General features: G+C 40.9%; 1 protein-coding gene across 15 annotated transcripts in view; it reads right to left on the bottom strand.

Annotated features, from left to right (window-relative positions):
• The window catches only part of LOC114904818 (myocardial zonula adherens protein), a 136,925-nt gene that overhangs the window by 25,136 nt on the left and 94,944 nt on the right, over positions 1-16,845 (bottom strand). For 14 of the 15 annotated variants that reach the window (XM_029239151.1, XM_029239142.1, XM_029239152.1 and 11 more), the window contains one exon: positions 6,576-6,659. In XM_029239151.1, coding sequence (XP_029094984.1) covers positions 6,576-6,659 — 84 coding nt within the window. Of the gene's footprint in view, positions 1-6,575; positions 6,660-14,756; positions 14,899-16,845 lie in introns of all 15 variants that reach the window. The other variant, XR_003796037.1, reaches the window with a different exon arrangement.

The following is a 16,845-nucleotide window of genomic DNA, read 5'->3' as shown; positions in this document are numbered from 1 at the left end:
GGTGAATGGAGAGATGGACTGCAAAACGGAAACAGAGAGAGGCCTTTGGGGAATGATGGAAATGTTTTATACCTTGACTGTAGTGGTGGTTTCACAGGTATATACAACTGTCAAAATTCATTATGTACTTTTTAAAATTTAGGTTTAATTGACATAACATTATATTAGTTTCAGCTGTACAACATAACGACTTGGTATCTGTACACACTGCAAAATGATCACCACAGTATGTCTAGTTAACATTTGTCACCGCACGCTTTAAAAAGATGCAGCTTTATTTACATGAATTAATACAAGGTTGACAAGACAGAAAAAAAAGATGATGAGAGCCTGAATATGGGCACTAGGAGGAAATTAGAGAGGGATGACAGAAATACTTAAAAAAAGGACAGGTCTTGATACAGGAAAGCAAGGACACTCCACTCTGAGTCTTGCCAACTATGACTAAAGAGCAGCCTCAGCTGGCCGCCTGGCCTGTGCTGGGAAAGAGATTGCTTCCAGGACCGAGAATCAGGTTCCAGGGTTTTCCTTTCAAATACCACCACCTTGTGTTGAGCTGTGAAATACAGACCACCCGGGGGCTTGGGAGGCTGTGCGCCTTCCCGAAAAGAAGGACCTAGTATGGCACCTCTTGGCATTTTGGGGAAATTATGTCAAATGAATGGCAGCTGCCTCCTCCCCCAGCTCCCTCAGGCCCAGGGGAGGGAGCAGCCAGGTCTGTAACACATGCACTAAACAAGAATGCATGTCCAGGAAAACTCGTACATGGTGCCTGGTGCTGCCGCCCTAGCATTGCACAGAAGATTCATAATTGACCCAGGAATGCACAGCAGACACATTGAGAGGTTTATGTGCAACACAACACACATTAAATGCAGGATGGACAAAACCAAGACTCCTTGAGCTGAAAGTTGAGAATTTTCAGCAGAGAAAAATGAAATGGAATCTGTTCAGATTTAGAAAGCTGATCAACCTAATGAAGATACACTCATAATTTTATTTTAATAAAATTTTCTATATTGGAAATAGGGGATGGGATAGTTCTTCTTCAAGAGATGAGTGAATAAAAAGTTACTTGGAGAAAAAATAGAATGGGCATATTTTCAGATCAGACAGATTTTTGAATCAGTTGATGAAAACGTAGTCTGATGGGGCCAGGCTAACGCTAACTTCTAGGGATCTGATGGGGGTGGGAGTAGCAAAATAGAATGAGTTTTTAGCATTGGTAAGTACAAATGATGATTTCAGGGACCAAAATCATCTACATTCTCTATTTAAAAGAAGGAGGAGGACGAGAAGGACAAAGAGGAAATATATATCATTAACAATAAAAGGAGTTCCTGGGACCTAGCCATTGAAGAAACAGTAAAGACATGGCATTTACTGTGAGCCATGCACTTTTCTAATCACTTAGTGTTAACTAATTTAGTCTTCATAACAACTCTGTGGAGAGGACTCCCTTAGCAAACTAAGGCACAGAGCAGTTAAGTAACTTGCTCCAGACCACATAACTAGTAAGTGACAGAGCCGACAGTAGAACTCAGGCAGTCTAGCTCCAGAGTCTGCAGTTAGGCCCTTAACAGAGGGTAGCTACTTTATTAATAAGATGAGATATAGGAGGTTACCAGCTCTGTCCACCAAAACTTTTCAGAGACACCTGAACCACCACCACTGGCATCATTATGGTTTAAGGCAGGGGATGGAATGTCAAGGTATAAAAAGTCCTGGTGTTAGAATAGGTCAACATAATAGAAATTCTTCGTGGCCAACAGAACCCTGTATTGTAAAACAAAACAATTAGATAAATTTGGAAAATGTCAGTGCAACCTCATAATCGTAAAAAGAAACATTTTCCCCAGTTCCGTCAGTACTAAAATGGGCCTTAAACAACAAGGTTGTACTGTATAGCACAGGAAACTATATTCAATATTCTGTGATAAACCATAATGGAAAAGAATATGAAAAAGAATGTATATATATGTATAACTGAGTCACTTTGCTGTACAGCAGTAATTAACACAAAATTGTAATTCAGCTATACTTCAATAAAAAATAAATTAACAAAACGAAACAAATAAAATGGGCCTAACAGTAGGCACAGCACTTTAGCCTACTACCAACAGTCATGCCCAGATAGCCTGCCGTACACCTCTCCAGTAAAACAACCCAGGGCTCCTCGGAGACAAGCCAATATCATATCTAGGGACAGGACAAAAATGAGGAAACTGAAACGCCTGTTGTTGCCATACAGCAAGAATGACTCCACAAGCATCGGGAACCCTGCTACACAGGCGAGGAAGGTAATGCAGAACTCTCCGCAGCTGAGCTGTGATAATCCCAGTCCAAAAATGGGCAGAAGACCTAAATAGACTTTTCTCCAAAGAAGATATGCAGATTGCCAACAAACCCATGAAAGAATGCTCAACATCACTAATCATTAGAGAAATGCAAATCAAAACTACAATGAGGTATCACCTCACATCAGTCAGAATGGCCATCATTAAAAACATCTAGAAACAATAAATGCTGGAGAGGGTGTGGAGAAAAGGGAACACTCTTGCACTGCTGGTGGGAATGTGAATTGGTTCAGCCACTATGGAGAACAGTATGGAGGTTCCTTAAAAAACTACAAATAGAACTACCATATGACCCAGCAATCCCACTACTGGGCATATACCCTGAGAAAACCATAATTCAGAAAGAGTCATGTACCAAAATGTTCACTGCAGCTCTATTTACAATAGCCCGGAGATGGAAACAACCTAAGTGTCCATCATCCGATGAATGGATAAAGAAGACGTGGCACATATATACAATGGAATATTACTCAGCCATAATAAGAAACGAAATTGAGCTATTTGTAATGAGGTGGATAGGCCTAGAGTCTGTCATACAGAGTGAAGTAAGTCAGAAAGGGAAAGACAAATACCGTATGCTAACACATATATATGGAATTTAAGGAAAAAAATGTCATGAAGAACCTAGGGGTAAGACAGGAATAAAGACACAGACCTACTAGAGAATGGACTTGAGGATATGGGGAGGGGGAAGGGTAAGCTGTGACAAAGCGACAGAGAGGCATGGACATATATACACTACCAAAGGTAAGGTAGATAGCTAGTGGGAAGCAGCCACATAGCACAGGGAGATCAGCTCGGTGCTTTGTGTCCGCCTGGAGGGGTGGGATAGGGAGGGTGGGAGGGAGGGAGACGCAAGAGGAAAGAGATATGGGAACATATGTATATGTATAACTGATTCACTTTGTTATAAAGCAGAAACTAACACACCATTGTAAAGCAATTATACTCCAATAAAGATTAAAAAAAAAAACTAGGAGGAGAAGGAAAAAAGTATTGTGGGAACAAGGTGAGTCTGAGAAATGCCTTGTGTTCATGATGTCACTCAAAAGGAAAGTTAATATAAAGTGTAGAGAAAGATAGTTTTAATAGTGAACAAAGATGACAATATGTTACAACTTGTCATCAACTTTTAAAACTAGGAAGCATTAATATATAAGATGATGTAGTTTCTTTTATAAAGTGTTAATTACATGTTTGTTTATAAGATTTCTGTGTTGAGTAGTAAAGAATAACAAAAGGAACTTTAAGTCAGGTCGTCACAGGACTTGAGGGCCCTTGGAAGGGCTGCTTGGCATTGGTGGTCATACAGCAAGCAGGTGGAAAGAGGGGCAGACATTCACTGGCATCAGTGGTCACACACAGTTAGCAAGGAGTCAGTCAGCAGTGTGTTTGTAACATCATAAACTACTCACACAGCCTGAAGAGGAAAACCAAGTACCCAAACTCAACCTCATCTCCTAGGAGGTGAAATCTCTACCTAGTCTGACAAAGAACGGTAAAATATTAATAAGGAATGCATACTTTTTGATAGTGCTAAAGATAGGTCAATGCATCCCAATGATTAGGGGTCCTGAGTTTGAATCACCTTGAAGCTACCTAGTCCTATATTGTAAAGCAAGAATTGTGTCCGTCCAAGAATTGGCATCCTCTAGCCTTAGCTATTCAGAGAAGGTATTCCATGTCCTTTGAATCTAAAGGATCACTGCATTTGTCTGGAAAGTGTCAAAATGATGTTAACTAAGGGAAATTGGCCTTCGGAAGATACTAAAAACCAAGAACACAAACAATGAAGAAATAAATTAAACCCAAGATACTTAATATTTTAGAATAAGTTAAAGTGTAAATGTATTATCAAATCTTGACATTTTGTCTACGTTTTATCTGCTGTTTAAGGTGGATGATCAAAAGGAATTAGTCATTCTAAATTTGTAGTAGAATTTAAATAGTTTAATCAACCAAATTTATAATCAGTGTTTAAATGCTCAAGGAATGATGGTTTTCAAACCATTTTTGAATGGCTTATTGGATATACATAGCAGACACAGCCAGACGCACCCATATGCTCTGGACACTCACCATTTCCTGGCATGCCACTTGTGACTCTTTCCCTGGGGCTTCCTCTGCCCCCTGGAGCCCAGTTGGCTCTGCCCAGGGCAGGCCAGAATTGCCACACACCCCCAGGAGCCGCCCTCACCAGCTACTGATGGGAGTTAATGGATAAATGCCCTAGCTTTCTGACCTTTTGGTAAGGGTAACTCAGAGGCCAGTGCACATCATCTTCCAGAGATGCCCAGGGCAAGGGAGCAGCAGCTTTCCACAGTGGTAACCTCTGTAAGGCACCCATTATTGGCCTTTGACCTTTCCCTGACTCATTTCTCCCCTCTCCCACTGGGGCTTCCTGAGATCACCTCCCAAATAAACTAGTGGACTCATATCCACATCTCAGAGTCTGGGCAACCTAAACTTAGAGAAGAAAGGAATTTAATAAATTAAGATTAAACAAAGCACACATATGTGTAAGGAAGGCTCTTCTCAATGCAGAGTACCCCTTGGACATTTCCTAATCTCCCAGGAGGGCTGAGTAGCACAGCCAGGGGAAGGGGAGAGGGGTGGGCGCTGTCTTGGGTAACCTGCCGCCTCTCCTGTTGGCGCCTCGTTTCTCCCTCCTGGAACCAGACTCTCTCGGGACCCATGACTCTCACCAGGACACTCACTCTCTGACTCTCACTGGGAAAGTATCATTCCTCCCACAGGGAGCTGTGATTTCAGAGGGCAATCTTAGAAACAGAAATGTCCGTTCATAAAGCTGGAGGTGGACTCAGTGACTGCAGAGGGGAAAACAGTGGGACAAGACAAGTGTCCACTTACTCAGCTGTCAGGACAGTGAGATTCCTGGGCTTTGAGTCTGCTGCCAGGTCCCCACGGGCCACGAGGGACTTCTGCTTACGACTTTTATAGGCAGCCCCCCCCACCACACAGAGTAAATAATGACACTGCTCCCCATCCCTACAGACATGGTGGTTAAGAGCTCAGGCTTACCCATTTCTAACAGTCAGCTTGGGCAGATTCCTTAACATCCCTGAACCTCAGTTTCTCCAGCTACAAAATGGAGGAAACATAATCTAACTCATAGGGCATCGCTCTTAATAAAGAGAAAATGATGGGGTGCTTAGGCATATCAGGCACTTTGTATGCACTCTCATCGCACAGACACACACGTAGGTACAGTTATCATCCTCAATTTCTAATTCTAAGAAACTTACCTAGGGTCAGCCAGCTAATAAGCAGATCTAGCATTCAAATTTGGGCAAGTCTGATTCCACTCTTAACCTCTAGGTTATACAAAAGATATGCAAAGTAAAAGTGCCCAACACACACTAGGAGCTTAATTACTGTCATTACTTTCCTGTCTTCTTATTTTATTATTCTCTCCTGGGCTGTCTCTCACCCGGGAGGGACTACAAGCGGGGCACAGACAAGGAGAGATTCACGGAGGCTCAAAAGCAAGAGGCTCAATGCCAAGTTCTTAATAAATAATCTTCAGAGAAAACAGAAGGCTTCCCCTTCTAGTAACACCTAAGCTTTTAAGGTTCTTCCAACTTCATAATTTCCTTCCCTAGAACCTCCACAGAATCCCCAAAATGCCTTTCAAAAGACCAGAAAGTCAGGAATACTAAATATCCTAAAAGTTCCAGGTGAAATTAAGTCACCTGGAATGAGGAGTCCGTCTCTCAGCCTGGCTCTGGTATTAAGCTGTGTGACCTTGAGAAAAGCCACCTGCCTTCTCTGTGCCTTTTTTCTTTTTCTTTTTTTTGGTTAACATGGAGCTAATAATCTTTGTCTTGCCTTGCTTAAAGTTGTTGAGAGGATCATTGAGAAATGTATGTGAAAATACTTGGCAAATTATAACATACAACACAGATGTGGGGAGTTATCAGTATTCATCAACAGCTTATCAGACTTGCTAAGAAAATTCCTGAATAAGAAAAATGGGAGCCAAAAAGCAGAGGTGAGCAGCAAGGGGGAATGAGGAGAGTCAGATGGTAAAGAAAAACTAGCTGTCAGAACCTCATTTTCAGTGTTGGCAGTTAACCTTCAATCAATTTTATAAGGCCAGGAAATAGCCATATTTTTAATTAAGTGTCGGTGATAGGCTCAGCAACATAAAATTTAATGACAGGGAAGACCCCAGCGTCAAGAAACACAGCTTCTTACCTCTCCTTCTAAGAACGATATCTTTTCTAAAAGCTGCAATATTAAGAGCTGTTTCTGCTGCACCTTTTTCTTTAGTGATTCAATCTAGAAAGAAACAAATTGGAAATTGTTATCAAAAATGCAGAATTTGTACAAGTTAATCAACTGGAAGAGAAGCCTTTGGTTTTCATTCAAATAGAAACTACACATTGGTTCTTTTGTGTTCCGTGGAACAGTATGAACATGAGGTGCTTCACGGAGGCGGGGGGGGGGGGCTTCTGTGCCCAGGTATGCTTGGGACATCATACGTGGTTGTGGAGTTGTTTCATTAGGTCTGTTTAGCCTGACATTTCTGCACTGATTTTGCTGTGTAACCCTTAGTAACATCCCACCGATGCTTTGGGAAATGCAGACATAACTCTACATAAAAAAATTATTTCACTTGAATTTATGCAGCAGCCTGCATTTCATACATTCTGCTCTGTTGTTCCTGTTCGTATATTCATATTTGTTCAACTACGTGTCAGAAGTTTTGCTCTGGGAAAAAGGTCACTGTCACTGAAAGTAATAATGAAGTTCAGAGGACTGAGGACTCACGTGGCCTGGGTTAAGCAGGGAAGGCTTCTGAAAGACAGAGACTTGAGCTGGGTTTTCACCTTTGTTTTTATACTATATCTATCTTGGACTACTCTAACTTTGTTTTTCATTCACATATCATGTCTCCACAGACACATCGTAGGTTCCCTAAAAGCAGGAACCAGGGTGCTCTCTACCAGGCCATGTCTTGGGCAATAGTGGGAACGGTGTGTAGGTTCGATAAATAACATGTGATTTTGAAGAATGCACTAATTTTCCAACAACCTTTCATATGACATTTGAGCAACCGCAAAATCTTTTTTAAAAAATCCCTCTCTGTGCAAAATGACACAATTCGTATAGAAGGGACTCTAGCAATAACTAAAAGAAGTACAAGTAGGGACTTCCCTGCTGGCACAGTGGTTAAGAATCTGCGTGCCAACGCAGGGGACACGGGTTCCAGCCCTCGTCCGGGAAGATCCCACATGCCGCAGAGCAACTAAGCCCGTGCGCCACAACTACTGAGCCTGTGCTCTAGAGCCCGTGAGCCACAACTACTGAGCCCGCGTGCCTAGAGCCCGTGCTCTGCAACCAGAGAAGCCACCACAGTGAGAAGCCCACGCACCACAACGAAGAGTAGTCCCCGCTCACTGCAACTAGAAAAAGCCCACGTGTAGCAATGGAGACCTAATGGCAGCCAAAAATTAATTAATTTTTTTAAAAAACAAGTGTACAATTACATTTAACCTTTGACCCAGCAACTCCACTTCTAGGAATAGATCCCAAAGAATCATTAGCCAAAATATGAAATGACTTGGACACAGGATTTTTGTTTTTTAGAAAACACACACACAAAAACAGAACTCCATCAATAAGTGCCTGATAAACTATGGTTCATCTTAACAATGGATGCCTATGTAACCTTCAAGAAAAAATGAAGATCTCTAAAACCCTGATACGATATATTGTAAGGAGTAGATGGTATGCTGGCTTTGATGTAAAATTGGTGAAGACATATGAATATATATTTGCAAAATGAAACACTGCAAAGGTCAAACAAATCTTAATATTTACCAACAGGGAGAGGGAGGAAATTAGATGGAGGAGACAGAACAGAACAAAGACTTTTGTGATAATACCTTGTTACATAAGTTCAATTTTGAAAGCACATTCTGCAGATTCAAAAAATAAAAACCAAAAAGGGGAAAAAAGTGAATCCTAAAATTTGAAAACAGAACAGAAAGAACTTAACCATATATCAAATTGGTTAAACGAATTAATTCAAGTGTTGTTAGGACAAGGTAATTTGACTGGATGTTTTTAGTGGAATGTGTTCTAAAGATAAACAATTGCACTCACTGGGAAAATTTTGGTAGTAATATTGGTATTGTATTTTTAAACTATTTGATAGACTGTAGTATAATAACATTTGGAACCAAGATTTTTAGTGTAAGAAAAAGAAATACAAGTACAAAATCAAAGGAAAAAAAAGTTTTGTTAGATTTGAAATGAAAGTGTCAGTATGAATTCATAATCTTTTATTTTCTTTTAAAAAATATACTAGATGAGCCTAAGACACCTTATTCTACCTGAAAACAAGGACATGAAGGGTCTCCCTTGGGGCAAAGATGGGACAATGTGAGCATCAAAAAGAATAATGAGTAAAACACATGGAATATATATTTTTTAAAACCCTGAGTATTTTATTATTCTTAAAAAAGAAACCCAAAAACAAAGCAGCAATGACAACTCCTCGGAAATGACAGTGGAACCAACTCCTTACTTAGAAGCTTGGCAATTTGGATAAAAGAAAAAAGCATTTATCCTGCCTTACTTGTACAAACTGCACGTTGAGATTACTAAAAAGTCCCAGTTTATGAAGAAAGAAGTTCTACTCTGCAGAAGAATCCCAGTTAATAAGTGGGGAAGGAATGAGAGAATTCAAAGATCACCATTGTGCGATCCCCTAGGAAATAACTGACTCAAGCAAGCTTCACGGACAGATGAGACAGTGAGGGGCAAAGCCGGCGAGGGACTTTACGACTTTGTTGTGGGCTGTCACCACCTGATCCACCATCAGCCTTAGCATCACCCAAAGTGGGATCACCAGACATTGTGTGCCCCCAGAGCAATACGAAATGAATCACACAGCACCACCCTTGAAGTATTCTTGCCTCCCCGGACAAAACAAAGTTGAAACGGAATCTAATTGAGCTATTAAGGAAACAAAAAGTGAAGTTCAGAATGCGGGGACGTTTATAGGACGACTGACTTAGTTCCTGCAATAAGTCACTGGCTGGGGGTAAATTTGAGTTGGGGGTACCGGGGGAGTAAACAGAGCATATGCTCTAGATTAAAGGACTTCAGAAACCTAACAACCAAATACAGTGGACCTCTCTGTATGCTGACTGGAACAAAATATCAGTTAAGAGACAATTTTAAAGACATGTTGGAAAATGTTATTACAGACTAGTAGTAAATGGGACCAAGGAATTATCATTAATTTTGTTAGGTGTGGCAATAAGCATTATGATTACAGAAGAAAAAGTCTACATGTTTTATTGATGCTTAATGAAGTATACAGGAAACATGCAGAATGTCTGGGAGTTGCTTTAAAATAATTGCACAAAGGAAAAAATAAAAGGAAAAGAAGGTGTAGATAAGGCAGATGTGGCCAAATGTTGCTGCTTGTTGAATCTAAGTAATGATTCATTACGCTCTTTGTTCTGAGAGAATGTGACATTTTCATGATAAAATATTTTAAATTCCACCTGGTGTCAAAAAATATTATTCTCCGACATGAAAAGCAAACCATATGAAATAGAATACAATAAACATACTTAAGAAGAAAATTGATAATTATTTTTTAAATTAACAATTAAAAAGTCACTAGTTATCCTTTCGTACCTATTAAATTTGCCCCAAACTACTGACTGAAGAAATCAGTGTTGGAAGGGCTGGGAGGGATAGCTACTCTCATGTGTTGCAGGTGGTGCTGTAAATTAGAATGACCCTTTGGGCAATGTGGCAATAAATATGAAGAGCCATAAAGCTGTTCATACCCTTTGACCTACTAATCCCACTCCTGGGAATTTATCCTAAGGATATAATTCAGATGTAGGAAGAAAGCTATATATACAAAGATGTTCTTGCTCCAATTATTTATAATAGAGAGAAAATGGAAATAACCTTAATGTCCAGCACTAAAGGAATGGGTGATAAATTATGGAATATCACTTGGATGGAATATATTACACAAATACTAAAAACAAATATATTACAAAATGGAAAAGTGTTTACAAAAAGCCTCAAGGGATAGAAAAACAAGAGTTTACAATGATGAAAGTAAAAGGTGGAAGAAAAGTTAGATAAACAAAATCGTTCCGGGGTTGGGGTAGGATTATGAGCAAAACAAAAGTTTGTTTTGTTTAAATTTCCTTCATTTATGTAGGAATAATGTGCAAAAATCATCCTTACAGTGTCCCTTTTTCATTCCTTCTTATAGCGTTAGAAATTTTTAAAGCTTTTAAAATCTTTAAATGATAGGTAAAGTGTGTACTGAAATGAACTAAAATATTCCAAGAAGGTCAGGAGTAATACTTCATCAAATAACACAAAAAGTGACTTCACGCACGCTAGTTTCACTATCTCTGAAGTAATCAGAGTGCTTTGTGAGTCAAGAGAAGCAAGAGGTGTGGGTTAAGGGCACCCTAATGAACAGCTCACAGGAAGAGACCAAGATGATTCTGCTCACCTTTGTCCCTAGATTTTAGTTTTAAAAAGAAATAAATGCAAAGCAGAGATATCATCTGGAGAGACAGCTGAGGGGAGAACTCTGGGCTAATGCTAGCGTGAGGAGGCATCTCATTCTGGAGAAAAAGAATAGGTCGAGGGAAGGATGCAGGGGATCTGAAGCTTCTGACGACAAGGATCGCGTTTTTCAGCAACTGATGCTTCAAGAAGCGATTGTGCTTTTGCACTAAAAATGAATGCTGTGCACACTCATTTGCTTTCATCCTTGAGCATTTCTCATAGAAGCATCTTGTACAGTACATTCTGTGGCCAGAGCTGACTTGCTCGGATTAGAGAAAAAGGATGCTTAGGTTGGCAGTCAGTTCATGGCTGGCCCCTCATGCCCTAGAAGGGGTGCCAACATTGAACCCCAAGTTACTCCCCCCTGAGGTCTGCTCCTGGAGCACATCCCATGCCTTCTCCCAAGTGCGGCACCCAGTTTCTAAAATAAGCAGGCTCTCACGCGTCTGGGCTTGCTAATATTCTAGGTATTGTCTGACTCCCAAGCCTTTGGTTCTTTTCCACAATATCTAAATCACACATTTGCGTGGAAAATGCTGTTATTTCTGACTGCCAACTTCAAAGAGCCTTGAAATATCGTCTCCTATAGCACCTAGCATGATAAACACTCAAAAATTAGCTACTACTATGTTATTACTGGTATTTCTCCCTCCTTAGATTGTCAGCTTGAGGATAAAGGCCTTGATCATCTTCATATTCTCAGACATTGAACGGACGAATCAAAGAATCCGTCCATCCATTATCTCTAAACAATCCACCCCTTAGACTTCAGGGGCATAGTTGTCTGGAACAGACTCTTGGAGGCCTAGATGAACCAAGACAGACTTGCTAAACACATAACCTCCAAAGCAGCTCCCAAAATCGGGGGCACCCAAAATCCAGGGAACGATGCAGCCGGTATGCAAGTAAAATCCGTTTGGCACCTTTGCTCTCGCTTTTTTTTTTTTTTTTTTTTTAAACATCTTTGTTGGAGTATAATTGCTTTACAGTGGTGTGTTGTTTCTGCTTTATAACAAAGTGAATCAGTTATACATATACATATGTTCCCATATCTCTTCCCTCTTGCGTCTCCCTCCCTCCCACCCTCCCTATCCCACCCTCCCTATCCCACCCCTCCAGGCGGTCACAAAGCACCGAGCTGATCTCCCTGTGCTATGCAGCTGCTTCCCACTAGCTATCTACCTTACGTTTGGTAGTGTATGTATGTCCATGCCTCTCTCTCGCTTTGTCACAGCTCACCCTTCCCCCTCCCCGTATCCTCAAGTCCATGCTCTATGTAAGTTTGTAAATTTGACCTTCAAGAGGTTTATGTACACTTCAAGAATCTGCATTTAAATCTAGCTGTCACCAGGTGGTGGTAAATGACCCAAGTTACCAGGCTGAAGTCAAGGCATTAAGAAATGAGAACTTAGATGAGGTCTGGAAAATGTAGTTACCCAAGAATGTAATCTTCTTGTAACAGTTAAATTTAAATATCAAACAGTAAACCCCCTTAGAGAACAAAGGGAAGAAACCCATCTTGGTAAAATCTAGAACCTTTTAACTGATGTTAACTCATTGAACTGATGTCTAATTTTGTCTTCGTTAGCATGATTTTTTTTTTGTAATTCAAACTATGTATATGTCTTACAGCCTAACTGATAATGCAGGATGCTAGGTTTCTAAGACTACAGGCCAGATTGATATTTAAGGTGGGCGGTGGGGGGGGTCATCTGGTTTCTTAAAACTGGAACCGGCTTTTCTTCACATCAGCCACAACTGAGTTACCTGCACAGATGGTTCGAGCTAAGCGATCCCTCTTAACCAGACCCACACACTGGAGTCACCTGGACGGAGTCATCGACTTCTAGGCTTTACCCCAGAGATGCTGCATATATCATCCTCTTACTTAAAAACCGTCCAAAGCTTCTGGGGGGCGGATAAATTAGGAGTTTGGGATTCACATATACACACTACTATATATAAAAGAGATAACCAACAAGGACCTACTGTATAGCACAGGGAACTATACTCAATATCTTGTAATAACCTATAATGGAAAAGGATCGATTATATATAACCAAATCACTTTGCTGTACACCTGAACCTAACACAACATTGTAAATCAACTATACTTCAATGAAAGAAAAAAGTACAAACGAAACAAAACAAAACAACCCTCCCAAGCTTCTAATGTTCCAACTCCCTAGCGTGGACATGAGGCACCTCTGCTGTGGTCCCAATATATCTCCCCAGTTTCATTTCGTGCCTGCTCTGTCCCACAATGAACCCTACTTAGAAGGCACTCCATACTTTCAGCGTGCCGTGGACACACAATGGTCCTGCTGCCAGGCCTCTGCACAGGCTGGTGCCCTCACCAGGCATGCCCTCCCACCCTCCATTCCTTTTTCCACCAGGAAGTCTTCTGTCAGGAAGTACTCAACAGTCACCTCCCAGGCCAGCTCTTCCCAAGTCCTCTAGGCTGGCTTTGTGTCTCTCTCCTCTGTTCCATTTCAGCCCTTCGAGCACACCCCGAGTAGAACCCATCATTGCCACTACCGCTCTTGGTTTGCACCTTTCCTTGCACCAGACAGCAAACCCACGTGGAACAGATGTTTACCGCATCAATTACCTTATGTGAAAGAGCAGAGTCCTCGTAGGAGGTGAAACCACCCCTATCAATCCACACATTTTTATAAACTCCTTTGGAAACAGATTCCTATAGTGAAAGGATCCCTCCCAATTCCTTTCAAAAAGACCTTGTATGTCAACCAGACCAAAATGAAATTGTACAAAAATTTAGTAAGGTCCTGTTATGGATTCACAGCAACCCAGGAGGTTGCAGGGCTTTTCAGCTTCCTGGAATTTTTTTTCCATTGGTGACAGACATGTAGGGTCATTTCATGTTAGATGTCAGAATGTGATACAGCCCTATAATTAGAAGGATGTGAATAGTACCCAATTGTGCAAGGCTCATGAAACATAACTCAATATTGAGGTTGGGGATGTGGAGAGAAATGAATGAATATAAGAAATGCAGCAGCAAATAAGTATTAAATACTAGATAGCACTTGATATGGTTTTTTTTTTAAGAAATTGTGCTTTGGGGTGTTTTCTCTTACCAGCTGGCAAATGATGATATACATGTATCTGAAAATGCCTTATGTAAAACAGGAGACACGACGGAACAGGGCATGATATTAGAAGGTATGTTACAACTGATGATCACATTGATTTAAATTGTTTAAAATCTTGTAAGGAAAAGGGAATTCAATTTTTTAAATCCAAACTAAGTTTATGTTCATTTTCTTTGAAATCTGTTTTATTTTGTTTTCATTCTCATTTTAAGAATAACCAATTAAAGTCCACAGGTACTTTTATTCAAAATCAGGGTGTGTGTGTATGTGCCTATCATGAAACTCGACACATTAATAAGGTTTCCAAACCTCTGTCACCAACACCCCCCTTTGTTAACTCCTACTAATGGGCCCTCATTTAAAAACACTTTCTACTTTAAACTGCATTGATAAAGAAATAATTCATTTTCCCATTGAAAATGTACCAAAGGTGGCTAATTGCCAATCGAAGCTTCTAATCAAAATGAGATAACCAGGGTTCTGAATTCTAGGTCAGGATAAAGCAGTAGGATACTTGAATGTGAGCCCTTCTCAACTTTTCATGGGAAAAGTATGCTGTTCGATTATTTGAAAATTTGACAGGAAGATAGCTTGAAGATCCCCATTATTGTTATCAAAACCCCTAGAGATCCAGGGACTCGGCGAACAGACTGGGGCACGGTTGGCACAAGACAGGCAAGAACCTTCTAGAACTCACCTGGGGTTTTAGTCACCTCCCTTTGCTCCCTCTTGTCCTGACCCAGCCTTGTTTTCAATTCAGCCTCTTGTGATCTGGCAAATAGCTTTCTCGATTTCCCTCAACAAAACAGGACTCGTGTTTGATCCCCAAATACCTCACCCTGAAAAATGAGAATAATTGATATCTAATACGCTTCCTCTGAAAAGGTTTTTTATTTTTGCTGCAGTTTCTCTTAATTCATTTTAGAAGTGTTGTAACACTAATTTCATAGTTACGTATTTTTAAAGTGCATTCCCTTTGATAAAAACCACCATGGTAAGAATTTTAAAAATAAGGTTACCCTCTTTTCCTAAAAAATAATAAAGCACAGGGATGTATGACAAGATCAGGATCTGCCCTACACTAATGCAGCATGAAAGAACAGTTTAAAAAGGACAAGGAAAATGGTACATTATCTCATTTTGGGGGGAGTGAAGGGGATGAATTAAGGCCACAACAAAACGAAACTGAAAAATTGCTAAATGAAGCTCTGAGTGGGGAAAATGAAAAATCAATGAAGGAATGGAGGGGAAAAGGTACATTTTTCATCTTCATGATGCTTGACTGGGTTTGTAGAAATTCATTTTCAATTAATGTGTCTTGTGGCATTCAGCCAGGTCAGATATGAACAGGGCACACATTTTAATCAATTTTTTTCTATTAAGTTTGAAGTAATATGTAATAATAGAACTATACTATTCAAAAGGATCGGTTGAAACTGGCTTCTGAGGTAAAATAATCTAATGTGGTTTGATTTCTATCTTATATTAAAGATAACCCAACTTCTGTTTAAGAAGAAATAGCACCCTGGGTGCCTGAACATGACTGGGCCATGTAAACACCAGGGAAGGATGGATAAACTGGCGTTCCAATCTGTGTGCATTCACTGGGAAGGAAGAAAAAGGGGTGTACCGAGTACACCAGGGCTTTTGCTGGCTTAGCTCATTATTCTCAGAAACAACCCTAAGAGTCGTTATCCCCATAGACGAGGGAACTGGGGTTCCTAGAGTTTCACTGTCTGTTCATTCCTTAACAATCAGCTGTGATCCCCTCTGCATCGGGCCCAGTGCTAGATTCCAGGAGCACGGCAGCGAGCCAGGAAGACCTGGTCTCCACTTTCAGGGAATCAACATCCCAGTGAGGCAGTAAATGGAGAAAGAAACACACACATTAGCGCAATAAGGAAGCAGGCAGAATGATGTTAGGTCTCCCCACCTACCAAGAGATAGGATGCACCTGCCGTCTGCCGATGGGGTGAGGGAAAGGTTCAGACCACAGGGCTAAAGAGGTAACCAGCTCGTTCCAGCTTGCCTGGAACTTTCTAGGTTCCAGTCTCATGAGTCAGGAACCTTCTCATTCGCAGGCAAACCAGGACAGGTGGTCACCCTAGAGCTCGATTCTGGCAGGGCTGAGATCTAAACCCACTTCTCTTTGATGACCAGGCCCGGGCTCTTCCGTTCACACCAGCCTGATGTCCAGAGGTCTATCTTCCCTATGACGACAACCTATCGCGGCAATGCTGCCTAGAAATTAGGCCAGGCTGGGAAGAATACTGGCAGGTGATACCTTCTTTAACAAACGATTTGCTGGAGCCCTAAGTCTTCAGGCTATTCTTTCCTCCTCTGTGACCTTACTGGAAGGTGGGATGGAGAAGTGGGAAAGAGGGTCCTCTGAGCTTCTCTATCCCTGTGCTTCCCTGGATGGGTACAGTATCAGGGACAGACGACCATACACTGAACAGGAATATCCAGGGAGAGAACTGTTTCAGGCTAAACAACTAGAGGAGGTACAGGCATCACTCATCTTACTGCACTTCATTTTATGGTGCTTTACACGTCGCATTTTTCACAAATTGAAGGTCTGTAGCAACCCTGCACTGAGCAAGTCTGTCGGCACCACTTTTCCAACAGCATTTGCTCGCTTTGTGTCTCTGTGTCACACTCTGGTAATTCTTGCAATATTTTAAATCCTCCACCAGCAAAAAGGTTACAACTCACTGAAGGTTCAGATGATGATCAGTGATCATTTTTCAGCAACGAAGTGTTTTTTTTTTTTTTTTTTTTTTTTT

This window comes from Monodon monoceros, unplaced genomic scaffold (assembly GCF_005190385.1).
Source record: "Monodon monoceros isolate NGI ecotype Baffin Bay Population unplaced genomic scaffold, NGI_Narwhal_1 Super_Scaffold_21, whole genome shotgun sequence".
Lineage (NCBI taxonomy): Eukaryota > Metazoa > Chordata > Mammalia > Artiodactyla > Monodontidae > Monodon > Monodon monoceros.
This window is presented reverse-complemented; position numbering and strand designations above follow the sequence as displayed.